Source organism: Carex rostrata, chromosome 20 (genome assembly GCF_964058835.1).
Source record: "Carex rostrata chromosome 20, lpCarRost1.2, whole genome shotgun sequence".
NCBI classification, from domain to species: domain Eukaryota; kingdom Viridiplantae; phylum Streptophyta; class Magnoliopsida; order Poales; family Cyperaceae; genus Carex; species Carex rostrata.
This window is the reverse complement of record NC_135937.1, coordinates 175,460-193,115: the sequence shown is the minus strand read 5'-3', so window position 1 is coordinate 193,115 and position 17,656 is coordinate 175,460. Positions and strand designations below refer to the sequence as shown.

Below are 17,656 nucleotides of genomic sequence, written 5' to 3'. Positions count from 1 at the left end.
CCCATATCTCTTCAAGCTTGGTGTTGATGGGATTCATAGGCGTTGCATTCCGCAGGATGAGGTTCAATCAATTCTTCACCACTGTCATTCATCACCATATGGAGGACATGCCTCAACCAATAAGACCGCCGCCAAGGTCCTGCAAGCAGGTTTCTTTTGGCCAACTCTTTTTAAGGATACAAGGCAATTTGTTGTCTCTTGTGACAAATGCCAAAGGTTGGGAGGCATCACCAAGCGACATGAGATGCCTCAACAAAGCATCCTCGAGGTCGAATTGTTCGATGTGCGGGGGATTGATTTCATGGGGCCATTTCCGAGTTCATGCAACAACAAATACATCCTTGTAGCAGTGGATTATGTCTCCAAATGGGTAGAAGCAATACCAAGCCCAGGGGCCGATTCAAAGACCGTCAAACGCCTCTTCCAAAAGATAATCTTCCCAAGATTTGGTGTTCCACGGGTGGTGATTAGTGATGGAGGCTCACACTTCATAAATCGCTCCTTTGAAAGTTTAATGGAAAAGTATGGAGTTAAACACAAGGTGGCAACTCCGTACCACCCGCAAACAAGTGGCCAAGTTGAAGTGTCAAACCGAGAGATAAAGCACATCCTACAAACTGCTGTAGGATTGTCCCGAAAAGACTGGAGTCTGAGGTTAGATGATGCACTTTGGGCATACCGCACGGCCTACAAGACACCAATTGGCATGACCCCTTTTAAGCTTGTCTATGGTAAGCCATGCCATTTGCCAGTCGAATTGGAGCATAGGGCATTCTGGGCTATCAAGTCCCTCAATTTCGACATGCACCAAGCCGGTCAAAAACGCATCCTCGACTTGCATGAACTTGAGGAGATCCGTCTCAACGCGTATGAGAATGCCAAAATCTACAAGGAGAAGACAAAACAATGGCATGACAAGCACATCATACGAAGGGAGTTTAAAATCGGTGATTATGTTTTATTGTTCAATTCACGTTTTAAACTCTTTGCAGGCAAACTCAAGTCCAAATGGAGTGGCCCATTTCAGGTGAAACGCGTGTTTGAACATGGGGCGGTAGAAATCTGGAGCGAACGAACTGGCGCATTTAAAGTAAATGGCCAGCGGCTCAAGGTGTACAATCATGGAGAACCGGTTGAAGGGAAGATTAACATCTCCCTTACCGATGCACAAATGAACTAAAAGAGGAGAATGGTCGAGCTCGAGACCCTAAAAGAGCGCTTCTTGGGAGGCAACCCAAGCACTTTACCTTTTTGCAATTTTAAATTTCGTATTTTTAAATTTTATTTGCATTTAGATAGGTTAATTTAGGTTTTTCAGAAGATTTCAGGCTCCTTTGCGGGCCGCAATAATTTTATTGCGGGCCGCAACCAAGCAGTCAGAGACTTCCGAAGGTCAAGTCTTAATTTTGAGTTAATTGCGGTCCGCAATTCCAGTTATTGCGGGCCGCAATCAAGCAGTCAGAGAGTCAAAAAAAAAAAAAAAAAAAAAAAGAGTCCATTGCGGCCCGCAATGACAGTTATTGCGGCCCGCAATGGAGGCCGAACAGACGCGAATTTGTGATAAAAGGGGGGCCTTTCCGCAAATCTCTCTCTCTCTCTCTGACCCCTTCCCCCACTTCTTTCTCTCTCCCGATCTCCCATTCTCTTCTCTTAACTCTCTCTCTCTACCTTTTTCTCTCTACATCCCCATCTCTACTCTCTCTCTCTCTCAATCTCTTTCTCTCTCCCGATCTCTCTCCCTCTCCATCTCTTTCCATCTCATCTCTACATCTCTCTTTTTCTCTCTCTCTCTCTCTCTAACCCTATCTCTCTCTCACTACAAAATCCAACCAGCCGCCACTTCTTTCCGCCTCTCCACCGCGAGTATTGCGGCCCGCAAGACAGCAGCCAGCAAAACGCCGTTTCACGCACACCCATTGCGGCCCGCAATCCCGTTTATTGCGGCCCGCAACGAAGAAGACAGAGGCCTCCAGCATTCAACATACCTTATTGCGGCCCGCAAAGAGACTTATTGCGGCCCGCAATAAAGCTCACAGAAGGCATTACAAGGCTGATTTTTCCGGAATTTGGCGGGTCGACTCGGCGTTTGGATTTCTCAGTTGCATCAACACTTCACATTGGTTTGATTGCACACATTTGGTTGTATCTCTAACTCTATTTAATTTCAATTGCTTGAATTGAACCAAATTGGTAATTGAATTGATTGTGAATTGTAATTGAATTGAACCAAATTGGTCACCAATCATGCCACCAAAACCAAGGGGCAAGGGTAAGGCAATAGCAGAGGATGAGTTCATCCCCTCGAAACGGTCCAAACAATATCGAAGAGGGGACGGTACCAATAGTGGGTCTAATGATATTGAAATGTCTGACCAACCTGACTGGACCACTCTACCTCAAGATCAGTGGCCTGAAAACAAAGACACTGATTATGGTCTTAGATTTGTGCATCCAAAAGCACGAGAAAACTTTCAAATTCTTAAGACCAAAAAAGTTGTCCAGCCCAAGTATGTTCACATACCTACCCTTCAGCAGTTGGGCATTCTAGATGAGGTTCATCTCCTCATGTCTTCCCTTGGTATCTGGGACTACTGTACCAAACCATTTCCTGCGTACCGCACCCTGACCTATGAATTCCTGTCTACTCTGCACATGGAAAATGACACTCTATTGCAGTATTATTTGGATGGTGCAGAGTACCAGATTACGATTGAGGAACTCAGCAACCTCCTGGGGTTTCCTCTCCGGGCTGATGCCGTGACGGTGCCCGATTGGGAGCCGGACTCCAGCTTCTACGAATTCTCCTGCCAGCTGATTGGTGGTCCGAGGCGGACATACAAGGCGAGTCAGATCAGCCACCCGGTGTTTCGCTACATCCAGCGTGCTCTCTCCTTCACCATCTTTGCACGCGGAGAGACAGTGGGCACCTTGGGCGAGTGCGAGTCGTATTTCATCTATGCCATGATCCATGCCCTATCCAATCCCGAGAAATTACCCCACGTTGGCAGCTTCTTCATCGACAATCTCCTGAACGTGAGGACAAATGCCACTCCGGGCGGTATGATCTCCTGCGGGGGCTTTGTGACCCGTCTTGCCATCTACCATGGGGTCATTCCTGCAGAAGGGCCAGTTTTCAAAGTCCTTGCCCATCAACTCCAAAAGCAGACCGAGTTCATAGATATGGCATATCTTCAGACGGCTGGCATCTTCACTCGCGTCGGCAACTCTTTCTTCTTCCTCTCTAGCGGTCGGCAGATTCCCATGCCTCTCCGGATACCGGTTGATAGGACAGATCCCTCCACTTGGATTCTGCCCCTCGATATGGCTCGACCACCTGCCGCACAAGCCGCTGTTGATCCATTTGGGATCCCTGGACCTGAGCAGCCTCAGCCTCCTCCATTTTGGGCTCCCGGTGCTGACCAAGTGACCCCGCAGCAAATGTACGAGTTGATGCAGACCATGAACACCAACATCACAAAGCTGCGTGACTATGTGGATGAGCGGTTCAACTCTGTCGATCGACAGATTGCCGATCTCCGTACTCACATAGGAGGGCAGTTTACTGAGCATCAGACTTACATGACGGGTCAGTTCAGCACTTCTCACTCTGACATGACTCGGCTCACCGATCAGATGGGGCGCATGCATGTCCAGTACACGGACCTTGCAGGGACGGTGGATGAGATAGCTGAGCAGCAGCATGCCACCTACTATAGGACGGACCGCATCTATGGGCATATGTCTGACTCTGGATTTGTTTCTGCTGATCCGATACCGCGGCGCCGCAGACCTACACGTCCAGCACCATCAGCGACTGGTACATCTTCTTCTCAGGGGACTGCGCAGCCACCTCCACCACCTCCACCAGCCTGATTTCATTGTGAGTTTCTTTATCTCCTCTTTTTACCTTTCATTAGTTTTTTTTAATGGCACCGGGTCGGTGCCAATGTTTAGGCTTGGGGGGGTAAAATTGTAGGAATTGTATCTTAGGTTTACCTTAGGTTTAAGTTAATGGTAGGTTCTGTGCTATTTAGGGGTTTAGGACTTAATTAAATTTGAATGTTTTGAGAAAATGTCACAATCTAAGTGGGGATTTCAATGGTATAACCACATGGCGCAAGTTGACATAATAATTAGTGAATTTATGTTTTATGACACTTTAGTACCTGTGATCTTAAATTAGAACCTCTCTACATGTTGAAAATCAAGTCTCAGACGCGCAATGCCAAGAGTTACCGAAAGGCTTGGTGCCCGTAGGAAACTTTGCGCGAGATTCAGAAATTCTTTTCTAATTGGACTTAATTGAACAAAAGTGTAGGCTGAAAAAAGTGAGCTATGTTGGATTGAAGTCCTTAGGACAGATACATCCGCATATTAAAAAAAAAAAAAAAATAAATAAAAAAAAAAAATAAATAAATAAATAAAACAAAAAAATATGAAAAAATATATATATAATAATAAAATAAAAATGAGTGGAAAAATGAGTGAGCCAAAAACAGACGGATGCACAAGTAAAAAAAAAAGTCAAAGCATCAGGCACAGTCTACACCCCTAACAAAAATTAAATTTTTAAAAGGATTTTCTGGAATTGGTTGTCACTTGTAGAACGGGGGGAGAAAAATTTAGGATTAACTAATTCTGAAGTGTCATATAGATATAAACTTGCTTAATTAAAATCAAAACGTGCGTTTGTGAGGTGAAGAAGATCATTGAAAGAAACCCGCATAATTGTTTGACATACTCATGCTTTGAATTGAATTGTTTGAACCCTAAATTGCTTTGACTGACCAATTTTATTTTTTAAGTCTTTAGGATAGTTTAGATAACTTGGTTTGAAATACATAAACAAAACCCGGGAATCCCTGTGAGGGTTTAGACTTGCTTGGGACAAGCAAAGACTAGGCTTGGGGGAATTTGATAAGCCACAATGATATATATTGAAACATAGGGTTTGTTGTGTAAATTAAACCGAGTTTTGTTGAAATTAGAATTTAATTAGGTTATAAATGTTTAAAAGTTCAAGTTACTGCCCTAGTTGTGTTTATTTTGTAGGCAATCAAGTGCTTGGAGCTTAACGAAGGAAGACGAGCTATCTGGAGCAAGAAAGCACAAATCTGGCGAATTTTCACTTTTATTGCGGGCCGCAATAATTTTATTGCGGGCCGCAACCAACTAGTCAGAGCCGATTTGCAGAACAGAAAAATTTGTATTATTATTGCGGCCCGCAATGGAAGTTATTGCGGCCCGCAATAAACAGTTCCAGAAGCGATTTTTGCTATAATGAGTTGTTTTTAATTCTGGAAGGAAAGAACTGTTTTAGGGACGAATTTTAGACATTAGAAAGAGAGAAAAGCACAGGAGAATAAGGAGAAAAAGGAGAGACAAAAGAAGGGAGAAGAAGATAGCGAATTCTTCGAGCGGTTACATTGATTTCTTTCTCTTAGAACTCTTTTACTTGTTATTTCTCTTGTGTGCTGCAGCCATGATTGGCTAAGGCTATTTCTAGGGTTGATTAGGGTTAGAACTTGAAACTTATGTCATGGATTAGTTGATTTTATATTATATTTACTTGTTCCTTGGTATGATCTTTTCTTTATATTACTTGTTTGTGATGACTTAAGCGAAATTGCATGAAACCCTAGGATTCGGTATTTACAATTGAGAAATTGAATATTTAGTCCTGACCATAAAGAAAAGAGTATTTGATAGGCTAAATACCGAGAGGCGACGCTCATCTTATACGGGCTTAACCCGATAGGTTAGAAAATTGTACCAAGTACCGAGAGGTGACGAATAACTTTCTATACCAATTGGGACAGTTAAAGACTTAATAACTTTGGGTTAGTGTAACCAAGTACCGAGAGGTGACATTTATACTAATTTAAAGACGGTATTAACATAGAAATATCACTTTATACCGATAACATTAGACTGTGCCTTCATATTTATAAGAACAACCTTAATAAATCAATTAATCGTGACATTAGTGGATAGGAACCCTAAGAGACCCTAATTTCTCATTCTTGCTTTAAAACCACATTTAGACCTAGAATTTAGTTAATTCAATTTGATCAGCAACAAACCAAACCATCATAGAAAACAAACAAATTCCTTTATTTCCTTTTACTAAATTAAATTAGTTAGGTTAGGTTTAATATTCCGAATTGTCCCTGTGGAGACGATCCCTAAATACTACTTGACAAGGTTGTACACTTGCAACCGAATTGAGGGTAAATTAGGATTTATTACTTGTGTAGTAGTAAAAATCACATCACCCCACATTCTAGCATCTAAATTGGGCATAGCCTTTGGCTATAAAAGAGGGGGTTCATTCCCATTTTATGCATCAATCTCATATTTCTCATCACCCCTTGGTGCACGTCTATTTCCATAAAATACAGCGGAAAATATGCAGAAATTCTCAAAGTTCTGAAGGCTTTTTAATGAAGGAGAAGAAGAAGATCCGAGCAATATTTCGGCAAGATTGATGTTTTTGATTTGATAAAGGGTGTAATCATTTCTTTATTCATTTCTTCTTATTTTTTGCCAAACTTTGTAATGGATCTCTCCAAGAGAGAGTAGATCTCTCTCGAGGGATTTAGGTCAATACATGAACTTGTTTAATTTTATCTTATTCGGTTATTTGTTTTTATTATGATTGTTTTATGGGATTTGATTGTTAATTTTTGTGATTTATCATTTGTGATGATTACATAGTTTAGTACTCGCAATCGATGTAGTCCCGCTTTGGATTCCTTTTTTATTCAAAAGACCAAAAGTAGTTAGGATGAGAGGAGAGTGTCAAATTATGAACACGAATACCTTAGAATTTGGATTAGAAGCGACCGTACTTTGATATCCATATCTGAAACTATAAAATTTAAAGGTTAGGGTTTGGTGATGAATGAGAGTGAAGTCAAACCTTTACTTAGGACACTTAGATTGACTAAGTATTGATATGTATTTTTGTGTGCACGAGTGTTAAATTTTCCTTTAGGACAATGACAGCCTTAAAATTCGAGGAACATTAACCCACCGCACCAAAATACTTGTATTAATAATTAGTTGAAATTGGCTAACAAGAGCTTAATGGGCCTAGATAGCTAGGGTGATGAACGACGGTGAAGTCTGAAACTATTTAGGCATGTTATTAATTCACGAAAGTGACCCTTTCTAACACTTTAGGTTAGAAACCTCATAAAATCATACATGAATTTAAACAATACCGAATAGATAGAATTAACAAGGGATTGTAGACCAAATGCCCCCAAATCTCCTCAACTTGAAAGCAAACCAATCTTTCTTTTCTTTGTTTTATTTTCATTTATTGTTTAGAAATTCCTCTCTTTCGGATATTGAACCAAAACTTAGAATTGTTAGAATAAAACTCCATATTTACTTTACTTTCTCTTATTTTTCTGGAATTTATTATTAAAGTTTAAGCTAAGTATCTAAACATATTCCCTGTGGTTCGACACCCTGAGTACTACATTGATCGGTTGTGCACTTGCAACAATCCTTTCTTTGAGTATTAAAGGTAATAAATTTAAAGGCAAAAAGAGTATACATAAAACACAATTCCATATCTCCAAAATACTCATCATGACCACAGTTGTAACGATTATCAACAGTTAGGGTTTCCCAGCACAACCAAACCTGCGTAACTGGGTTAACGACTGTAACGGTTCCCTATACCATTGCAACAGTTAAGACCAATTACCTTATTTATTTCTCTCTCTATAAATAGAAGCAAAATTCAGGTTTGGATCATCTCTCTAGTGATAAGCCTAAATTATATACATATTCGATCTGATTTTTATTACGAAATAACACCAAATATCTTGTATTTTGAATATAAAGTGAATATAATACACCTTGGATCAAGTTACTGCGTTTGTTTGGTTTTAATTTGTAGGAAATGAAGAAAAATGAAGAAAACCGAAGGAAACTGCTCATTGCGGACACACGGTTTGTGATATGGCCAAAATAAGTACTTAGATGGATTTCTGGACGCGCGCCAATTTTAAAAAGATATAATAAGCTATACATCAAAATCCGTGCGGATGCACGGATATCTATGCGGACGCACAGATCGCGATGCAGCCGCACTCTGGTCGCACAGGAAAAGTCCGAGCCTAGTGCGGATCCTAGTGCGGATGATACTGTAGCAGTGCGGACGCACTGTGGCACTGTAGCAGATGGTGAAGCCGCAGTGCGGATCCCAGTGCGGGTGGCCTGGCCGCACTGTAGCATAATGCATAACTGGAGCCTGATCTTAAAATAGTCATAACTTTTGACTCGTAACTCCGATTTAGGCTTGCGACCACTTTTTGGAAAGCTAGGAAGAAGATCTACAACATGAGAAACTAAAAAAAGAAAATTTGGAGTCAGTTGGACGCACAAAACTCGCAGACAGCCAAAATTACACGTTTTTACAGCCAAATATGGACAATACAATCCTGGAAAACAATCCAAATATAACACCCACTAACTCCACTTCCTAGCCTCTTAATTGGGCATGATCCTTGGCTATAAAAGAGGGGGTTTATTCTCCATCCATCCGGATCTCTTCCCATCTCTCACATCATCCCTTCCTCTTTCATTCTCTCTCTATACACAATACTTAGCGATAAATTCTGGAGAAAATGAAAGCTTTCAAGCAAGGAGAAGAAGGGTTTCCTGAGCAAGAAGTCGGCAAGATAGAGGTTTTTTATTTGTCAAAGGGTGTAATTACTTCCTTTATTTCATTTCTTCTTACTTTGCCAATTTTTGTAATGGATCTCTCCATGAGGGAGTAGTTCTCTCTCTAGGGGTTTAGGTCAATGCATGAACTTGTTTAATTGTATCTTATTCGGTTATTTGTTTCTATTATGATTGTTTTATGGGATTTGATTGTTAATTTCTGTGATTTATTCTTTATGAATTTCATTAGTACTTGAATTATAGTTCACCTGGTTAGGTTTATTGAATCAAAGTAGCTTGAAATCATGTTATATCATGTCTTTCCGCTTTAGTTTATTAAAATTCTAGCATTGGTCTAGGTAAGGAAAGTACTAATTGAAACCATAAATATACATCTTAGGATTTGGATTAGAAGCGACCGTACTTTGATATCCATAACCGGAACTATAGAAATTAAGGGTTAGGGTTTGGTGAAGAACGACCGTGAAGTCAAACCCCTACTTGGGACACCTTAGAACAAATATTGTGAATTACTTTGAATTATGTGTATTAAAAATCCCTCTAGGTAGTGATAGCCCTAGAAATCGAGGAACATTAATCCGTTCACCCAAAGTATTTGTATCAATATTTGTTCCAAAGGCTAACACAACCTAGGTTAGAAACCCCATCAAATCATACATGAATTCAAACAAATACCGAATAAATAGAGTTAGCAAGGGATTGTAGACCAAAGACCCCTAGATCTCCAAATCTTAAAAGCAAATCAATTCCTTTCTTTTACTTTTATTTACAATTATTGTTTCAAACTCTCTACTCGGGTATTGAACCCAAATTTAGGAATTGTTAGAACAAACCCCCCAATTTACTTTTATTGCACTTTACTTTATTTTATTTTCTGAAATTTTATTAGTAAAGTTTAAACTAAGTTTTTATCGTACTCCCTGTGGTTCGATACCTAAAATACTACTTTGATAGAATTGTGCACTTGCAATTTAACTCAAACGTGTGTTAAAGGTTTAAAAAGTACATCTTTGTACTGAAACTTTGTGCATACGCTTTTGCGCGCATCATCTAGCCGCCTCTAACTGCAATATTTTAAATTCTCAGATCTAGAAAAAACCATTGTTGCTTGTTCACTCAAACTTCAATATTCATACACAATCTCAAGCATACTCCACCAAATACTCAATCAATTGTGAAATCTAGAGTTAGTTGTGGGAGTTATACTCATTAAAAGAAACACTGTAGTTTTTTGTGCCCGCTTCTTCTACTTTGAGCCTTAGGTGCTCGTGAGCCGATTCCGTGTTCGAGCCGTGTGACTTCCCAAAGTCTGTAAGGGCTCACCGGTTCCACCTTTGTAATCCTTTCTCATTGGGTAAAGAAAGACGCACCATCAAGAAGGTCGCGAAGCCCCGGAGGCGTAGGCATTAGTATCGAACTTCGCAATCATCTCACGTGTCAAGTGTCTCTTAACTCATCTATTTACTTTACGCACACTTGCAAGTGAATAATAATTAAATAGCATTAAAATCTTAAAAATGACCATATTCACCCCTCTAGGTGTCTTTATGGACCAACAAGGTCTCTAAAGTTTCTAACTCTCACATCTCTGAATAATAATTTTAAATAAAAAAACTCTCCCACATCCCTAAAACTAAATTAGAAACTCTAATAATATAAATTTAAATTATCCGTATTTAAATAGTATATCATACGGTTTAATATATAATATGAAAAAAATACGTTTTTACCATTATATAACAATGGATATTCGGTTCGTATCCTTGTTCGGTTAATATCTAATTTGTATCCAAAAAATAAAAACGGATACAAATATAGTTTCACCACCATCAGAAGTCAATTATATTTTTAGAATTAAAGTACATCATAAACTGTGTGACCATGTCAAGAAAAACACTCTTAGCGAGTCATCCTGAGCGATACCGGGAGAGCCAAATCCCAAATCCATACAAGGCTGATGGTGAAGTCAATCGGCTCGCTTGAGTGACCTGTGACCGTGTCGCTGCTACTCCAATAGACCAATACTCCATGTGCAAATATTGCTAACAGCTGTACCAGACTCATTCGCACTAAATCGGTGGGCACTGTACTGTAAGATCCGGTAATTATATTATACTATACATTCAGCGCATTTTCGCCAAAAGGAACGAACGAACCTATAATATATAGTTATATACTAAATCAGAAGGCCATGTTTCATATCCAATGAAGGGAAACAGTGCCACGCACGCAACGAACTCTAAATTCGATGACAACGGATGGAAACGCTCAGCACTTCTCAATGACCAAACTTTTATATTGTACAGCGACTCCGATTGACTTCTACTCAAAAAACGAATTTTGCTATTAAAGCAAACTTTATTAAAGCTTCAAATGGCCCTTATTAGATAATAGATATATTTATTTATTACTTTCTCACCCAATTCACATTCTTATTTATGGGGGACTCTCAACTACACCCCTCAAAAAATTCAAATTCAAAACTACGTACTGCCCCCTCTAAACAAATCTTACAAATTTTTACATTTTATTGTTTTTTATATTAAAACTTATTTTCAATTTATAAAATATCTATTTTATTCTTGATTAAAAACATAAAAATGTCAATTTTATATTGTATCGGTTTTCGAGAGCAATTATAAAGAGTAAAAAGTACAATGGGATCCGGTTTAAGAGGGCAAAATTGATATTTTATAAAAGGCGAAGGGTATAATAAATATCTTATAAGAATAACATTGACATTTTTCTTGAACAAACTACAATTTTTATGCTTTTAATAAATAATAAAATGAGTATTTGATAAATTTAAGACGAGTTTTAATATAAAAGACAATAGAATGAGTAATTTGTGAGTTTTGAAAGTTTAGAGAAAGAAATACGTAATTTCAAAGTTTAAAGGAAGAAATACGTAATTTTGATGTTCCCGGAAAATATATGTAAAATTCTTCCTTTATTTATTTAAGGGTTTGTACATCAACATCAACAATCTTTTTTTTTTTCATTTTGTGAAATTCTTCCTTTATTTATTTAAGGGTTTGTATATCAACATCAACAATCTTTTTTTTTTCATTTTGTTTTGTTTAGATGCTAGATGTGCTATATTACAATAAGGGGCAGACCTAGACTTATACTTTCTAATTAAGTTTAAACAACTAATTGAGTCAGAAAAGGGCAAAAAAATATCGAATCGGATTTAAACCCATTAACTAATTAGGTACTCAATAAAAATAACGCTTTAATTTATATTTTCTAATACTCTGACTTGTAATTTATAATTCTCTAACGTATAATTTTAATTACTAATCATAAATCAAAAAATTTATTTTAATTTTAACTCTAAACTTAAACTGAATTACAAATCAAATATCTATAAGAGAGCAAAAGCTTTTTCAGAAGAAAACAAAGTCGATCGAAACGTTCCGATCTTTATTAAAACACAAAATGAAGGTGGGGCAGCTGTTTCCTTGAAACCCTTGAAACCATTTATGTCCGCTCTTAGTTGCTCGAACCATGTAGATTCACCCCTGACATTAAAAAAATTTAGGGGTTGATATGTAAATATCCACAAATATGTAACTAGCTTCAAGAGTACCAGCCACTCAGACATAATTACATTGTCGGTCGAAGGGGTCCGATTTTTCATTTATTCATAAAATTGATACAAACCGATGCACAAACGCCCAAGAGAGTGAGAGACCGTTGTTTTTACCACTTTATTTTATTTTCTCTCTCTCTGTCTCCCTCTCTCTCACTAGTCAGATCTGGAGTACAACATCATTAAATCCCGAAATACGCAAATCCCATAACCCGCTATGTTCATCAAAAATACATCCTTCCCAAGGATTGCAACGGATTGAAGCTAACACGAATACCCAATCCGTTGTTTCTGATCTAGATTTGTCGCCATTAGCCTGTTCGTAACGGATTGAGCTCGATTTGGAGGTGACTTGCGCGAGCGATGGGGGAGGGAGAAAGGTTTCAATTGGGCACGGTTGGTGCTCTGAGTTTATCCGTGGTTTCATCCGTTTCAATTGTGATCTGTAACAAGGCGTTGATCAGCTCGCTCGGATTCACCTTTGGTAAGTGTTAGATCTGATATTTCCCTTGTTTCTATTTTATTTTCCTCTGTTTATTCCCATGTCTATTGTTGGGTGGATGTGGAGCGCGTATGGGGTATGGTTCGCTACCTCTGAACTGTGAGTCAGTGTTTAGAGATGAGAGAGAGCTGTGCAATCGAGGTGCTTCTCTGTTATCCATTCATGACCAGTGATAGGAAGATGTAAGATCTGGCGGGGTGTGCTTTGTGTAGCTAGGTTAGCACCTGATCGGACCCACACTTTTCCACTACCGCTACTGGATTAGACCAACGACTGTGTTGATTCAAATTTCGGAAAAGATTCTATAAATTGAGGAAATAACCAAATCAAATGCTTACCGTTGCTGGTACACCAGTGGCCATGGATAGTAACTGTAAATACTGTGATTCTTGATTGCTATATTGCAGAACCAGCCATCGGTGGCAGGTACATAACAGGACAAAATAGAAGGAGCAGAATATAGATTGGGTACTTGCCATATTGTATTTATACTTATTTAGTATACTAATACGATGTTGAGATGGTCCATTATGAACCGGATGCCAGCAATGATTTAGATCTTACCAATATAAGAATGTACATGATCTGGTCATTGAAATGTATATTGTGCCAAAATTTTGGCACTGATTAGAAGCTCTTTTAACAAAATAACATAGCAAACCAATCGGAGAGGATAATCGAAAGCTCACTTGGCATATCACAAACCAACTTGCTTGAGTTTTGTGCGAAACTATCCCTGGCTATTCATTTCCTTCTTACTTGTTATCGTTCCACTTTTTTTTTTTAAGGAAAACAAAAATAACTCTTTTTCGAGAAATCAATGGTAACAAAAAGAAACAATGAGTATGGTAGGCATTCAACAGAATAAGGGTGTGATGGTTAGTATCTAATAACTTGACAAGCTGTTCTTTGCGATTTTAAATCCCCTTTGTCAATATAAACTCCCATTGCTTCATTGTTTGGGGTATTTTATATTTGTCTATAGTATTTCACAAGACATAAGCACAGAGGTTACATATGTATTAGGTTTTCTGGTCCAAATGCAGATATGGACATCCTTATCAAGTATTAGGTGGATCTATTTTCACCCTACGCACATAACTGGTACTGTTAAAGAGTTTGTTTATACAACTTTTGACAAGTGCCTATTATCACTATGAGTAACATTTTTTTGCCGAAGAGAATTGAAAATCGGAGATGTGTATCCTTAACACACTGAAACGACTTCCATTATTTGTATCAAACTGATAGTGATTCATACTCAATAAACCTTCCAAATAGAAAAAAATATGCATGGAGAAGTGGAAGCGAATGGGTATCAAATGGATGGATGCTCAAAAATATGCGAATCAAGTATCCTCCTCGGATACAACAACTCCAAATCAAGAAAAATGATCTAATCCTGTTGACCAATCAGGAGATCAGAGATATAAACCATTAACCCAATATTCGTAAAATATCTTGCATTTGTACACATTTAGCTTTTCTTTTACCTAATTTATGTATATTGATGTCACAGCTACTACATTGACCAGCTGGCATCTACTGGTGACATTTTGCTCGTTACATGTGGCACTATGGTTGAAATTGTTCGAGCATAAACCATTTGATGCTAGAACAGTTATGGGGTTTGGGATACTCAATGGCATCTCTATTGGGCTTTTGAACCTTAGTCTTGGTTTCAACTCAGTTGGCTTCTATCAGGTAAACTGTTGAAAAATTTGGTAATGTATTTTTTTCCTAAACTTCAAAATTAAGGACAAATTAAGCCTCAATTATTCAAAAAAGCTACTGTATCCGAAGAAAAAGTGAGATATGTTGATATCTAGTACTATAATTGCCTGGAGATATGTTCTAAAATCATGCTCCTTCCTGACTAAATCATTCTAAATTGTTCGCATTTCTTTTTCAGATGACAAAGTTGGCAATTATTCCATGTACTGTACTTTTGGAGACCCTTTTCTTCCTAAAGAAATTTAGGTTAGCCTTTATAACTCCTTATTTGATCTCAGAAATAGGTCTTGCTGAGATAGTTCCATAATCTTGTTTTTTTTTTATTTTTTTTACAAAACTTGACTAAAATATATAAATGCGCTGTTTGAACCATGGGCAAAATAAATAAACTGGCATATAAACGTATTTTTTATTTTTTTTGATTTATTGCAGTAGGAGCATCCAGCTGTCGCTCTCAGTTCTTCTTTTGGGTGTTGGGATTGCAACAGTTACAGATCTCCAGCTAAATGCTCTTGGATCAATTTTGTCTCTCCTTGCCATTCTGACTACTTGTGTTGCTCAGATTGTATCCTTGAATTATTTTTTCGTACTCATTTCCCACCTTATTGAAACCTTTTAAATCCAGACATCAGTCTTGATCTTGGTTTACTGTACTCAATTGCACCTGATGTTTTTAGTATCTATTTGGTTTTATTTTTGTTCTTTTTTGAGTTTTTTGTTTGCCATCCAAGTATTGTTATGTATAACCTTTTCTGGTTAAGGATGTGCTGAGATTGAATTCCTTGGTCTTAATCTATACCAAGTTATCAACACAAGTGCACAAAATATGAATTTTATTCCGACATCAATTTTGGAAGAAATTCATCAGTTTAAGATCTAGAGATCAGTAGGATCTGTATCTACTGGTTTTTTTCACCTTAAAAGTAGGACCTGCTATTACAAGTCAGGCCATTAGATCTAAAATGAATGGAATGGGTCCCCACACCAGGTCCAAATTAGATACAAGTGGTGTGGGAACTGTATGTTCATTGTGGATCAGAAGGATCAAATCATAACAGTAGGTCCTGTGTTGAAGGCAAAAAAGCAGCACATGAGACTCTACTCTTCTATAGAAAAAGAAATTATGTCTGTTCTATTTGCAAAGCCTTGACCATATATAACAGATGACAAACACTATTCAGAAAAAGTTCAAGGTGTCATCGACTCAGTTGCTGTACCAGTCCTGCCCATACCAAGCCCTAACCCTTTTTGTCACGGGTCCATTTCTTGATGGTTTCTTGACAAACCGCAATGTTTTTGCTTTTGACTACACTCCTCAAGTCTTGGTAAGATATCAATTTTACTTTTCTGCTCTTGCTAACTTCAAAAGGTTTGGTATTTTATTTTTCTGGTCAAATGATCCTGAATTTATACAACATTATGGTACCTCCCCCCTTCGCTCCTCTCTTCCACTTGCTACTTGTGGCCTTGGATCATGAGTAGGTTCATCAATATTTTTGTGCATCATTTAACAACTCATTAATGAAACTAATGCAAGGCGATTAAAAGAAGGTAGAATAGAGAGAAAAAATGAGAATTGAAAACTGATAAAAGATACAACCAGATCAATTAGAAAGCCACAAAAAGTTTAGCATTACAAAGCAAAATGGTCATAACCGGCAACAATTAGGTTATTGTAAGTTGTAACTTTGAACAAGATACCGAACTGCTTGATTTACTCTTTTCATGTTGTAATTAACTTTTTCATTTTTTGTTATGCAGTTTTTTATTGCTCTTTCGTGCTTAATATCAGTCTCAGTGAACTTTAGCACATTTCTAGTGATAGGAAAGACTTCTCCAGTCACATACCAGGTTTTGGGTCACCTCAAGACATGCCTTGTTTTGACATTTGGATACGTTTTGCTACATGACCCATTTAGTTGGAGAAATATTCTGGGGATTTTTGTTGCTATGATAGGAATGGTCTCGTACTCGTACTATTGCACACTTCAAACTCAACAAAAACCTATCGAAGCATCTTCCCAGATGTCTCAGGTATATGGAAGCATTTTCATTCATACAGCCAGAAAACACAAAAATCATGGATCCCAGGTCCCAAAATACTATTTGACCCCTACTTGGTATTGAAGTAGTCTCAAAAGATGCCTAAACTGTCGACTCCTATTTCTTTTTGCATAAATGAGGATATTGATAGTTTGACTTAAAGAAAAAGAAAGTGGAGGCTAGACTTGGTATTTTCTTGTTTTCAGGTAGCCATATGGTGCTTTTTTAACATTTTTTTTTTTTTTTTTTTGGGGCGGGGGCACACTAGTATTGAATTATGGAAAAGCAACCAGTGATTGCAGTAGGTACCCTGTTGGTCTTGCACAGTATCAGTATGGTTCTGGCATAGATATACTGCTCGTTTTGATTTTGAGTACTTGTATTTTACTTGAGGTCTAATTGAGGCTTTTAGTCAATTGGTCTTACCGGTGCACCTTTCTGTGTATTTCAGGAAAAGGAGAATGAATCAGATCCTTTACTGTCCTTGGAAGGTGGAGGTGCCATGATGTCTGATGGGGCAGCCCCAAGAGCGCCCGCAAGGAATTCGAGCAAGTATATGCAATGATGTTTTATGTAATTAGGAAACACTGTACTGTTTTTTCAGAGAGAATTATACTATATTATTACATATCCTAGAGTTCATGCAATTGAATATCCTTGTTACTGTTGTTGTTAAATCCAAAGTTTTGTTGTATTTTTTTCCAATCGGGGATGTACAAGATATTAGCAAAGGATCTCATTTTTTATTGTATCAAATGTAACTGCTACATGATTTTGGATATTGTTTAGAAGTTATAAATTAGTTTACTAGATGTATTAATTCCTTGATCCTATCTCTTTTCTTTCTTTCATGCATGAAATGACACTCAGAATGAATATTTTTAGAATGTAGACATAATTTCTAAATTTTCTAACGTATCACTTTGCAAATTAAAGCACTGTTTCTGTGGTGCATTACAATTTTAATCACCTGTCTTCTATGATGAACAAAGTTACAACTTGGAAAGGATACTGTTGGGGCAGTGGTTCATTTACTATTAGCAAGTACGTTTCATTAATTAACGATATATTGATTAATG

General features: G+C 37.8%; 1 protein-coding gene across 1 annotated transcript; it reads left to right on the top strand.

Annotated features, from left to right (window-relative positions):
- Positions 1-12,378: 12,378 nt before the first annotated feature.
- On the top strand, positions 12,379-17,397 carry LOC144572107 (UDP-xylose transporter 3-like). The gene is made up of 7 exons (XM_078321520.1): positions 12,379-12,782; positions 14,320-14,504; positions 14,713-14,780; positions 14,967-15,099; positions 15,698-15,859; positions 16,296-16,568; positions 17,029-17,397. The coding sequence occupies exons 1-7, from the start codon at positions 12,662-12,664 to the stop codon at positions 17,140-17,142; spliced, it is 1,056 nt and encodes a 351-aa protein (XP_078177646.1). The 5' UTR covers positions 12,379-12,661; the 3' UTR covers positions 17,143-17,397.
- Positions 17,398-17,656: the final 259 nt, after the last annotated feature.

Coding starts and splice junctions, on each gene's coding strand:
- LOC144572107 (XM_078321520.1), top strand. CDS start 12,662: ATGGGGGAGGGAGAAAGGTTTCAATTGGGCACGGTTGGTGCTCTGAGT. Junction 14,781..14,966: donor TTCTTCCTAAAGAAATTTAG/GTTAGCCTTTAT, acceptor GATTTATTGCAG/TAGGAGCATCCAGCTGTCGC. Junction 16,569..17,028: donor CATCTTCCCAGATGTCTCAG/GTATATGGAAGC, acceptor TGTGTATTTCAG/GAAAAGGAGAATGAATCAGA.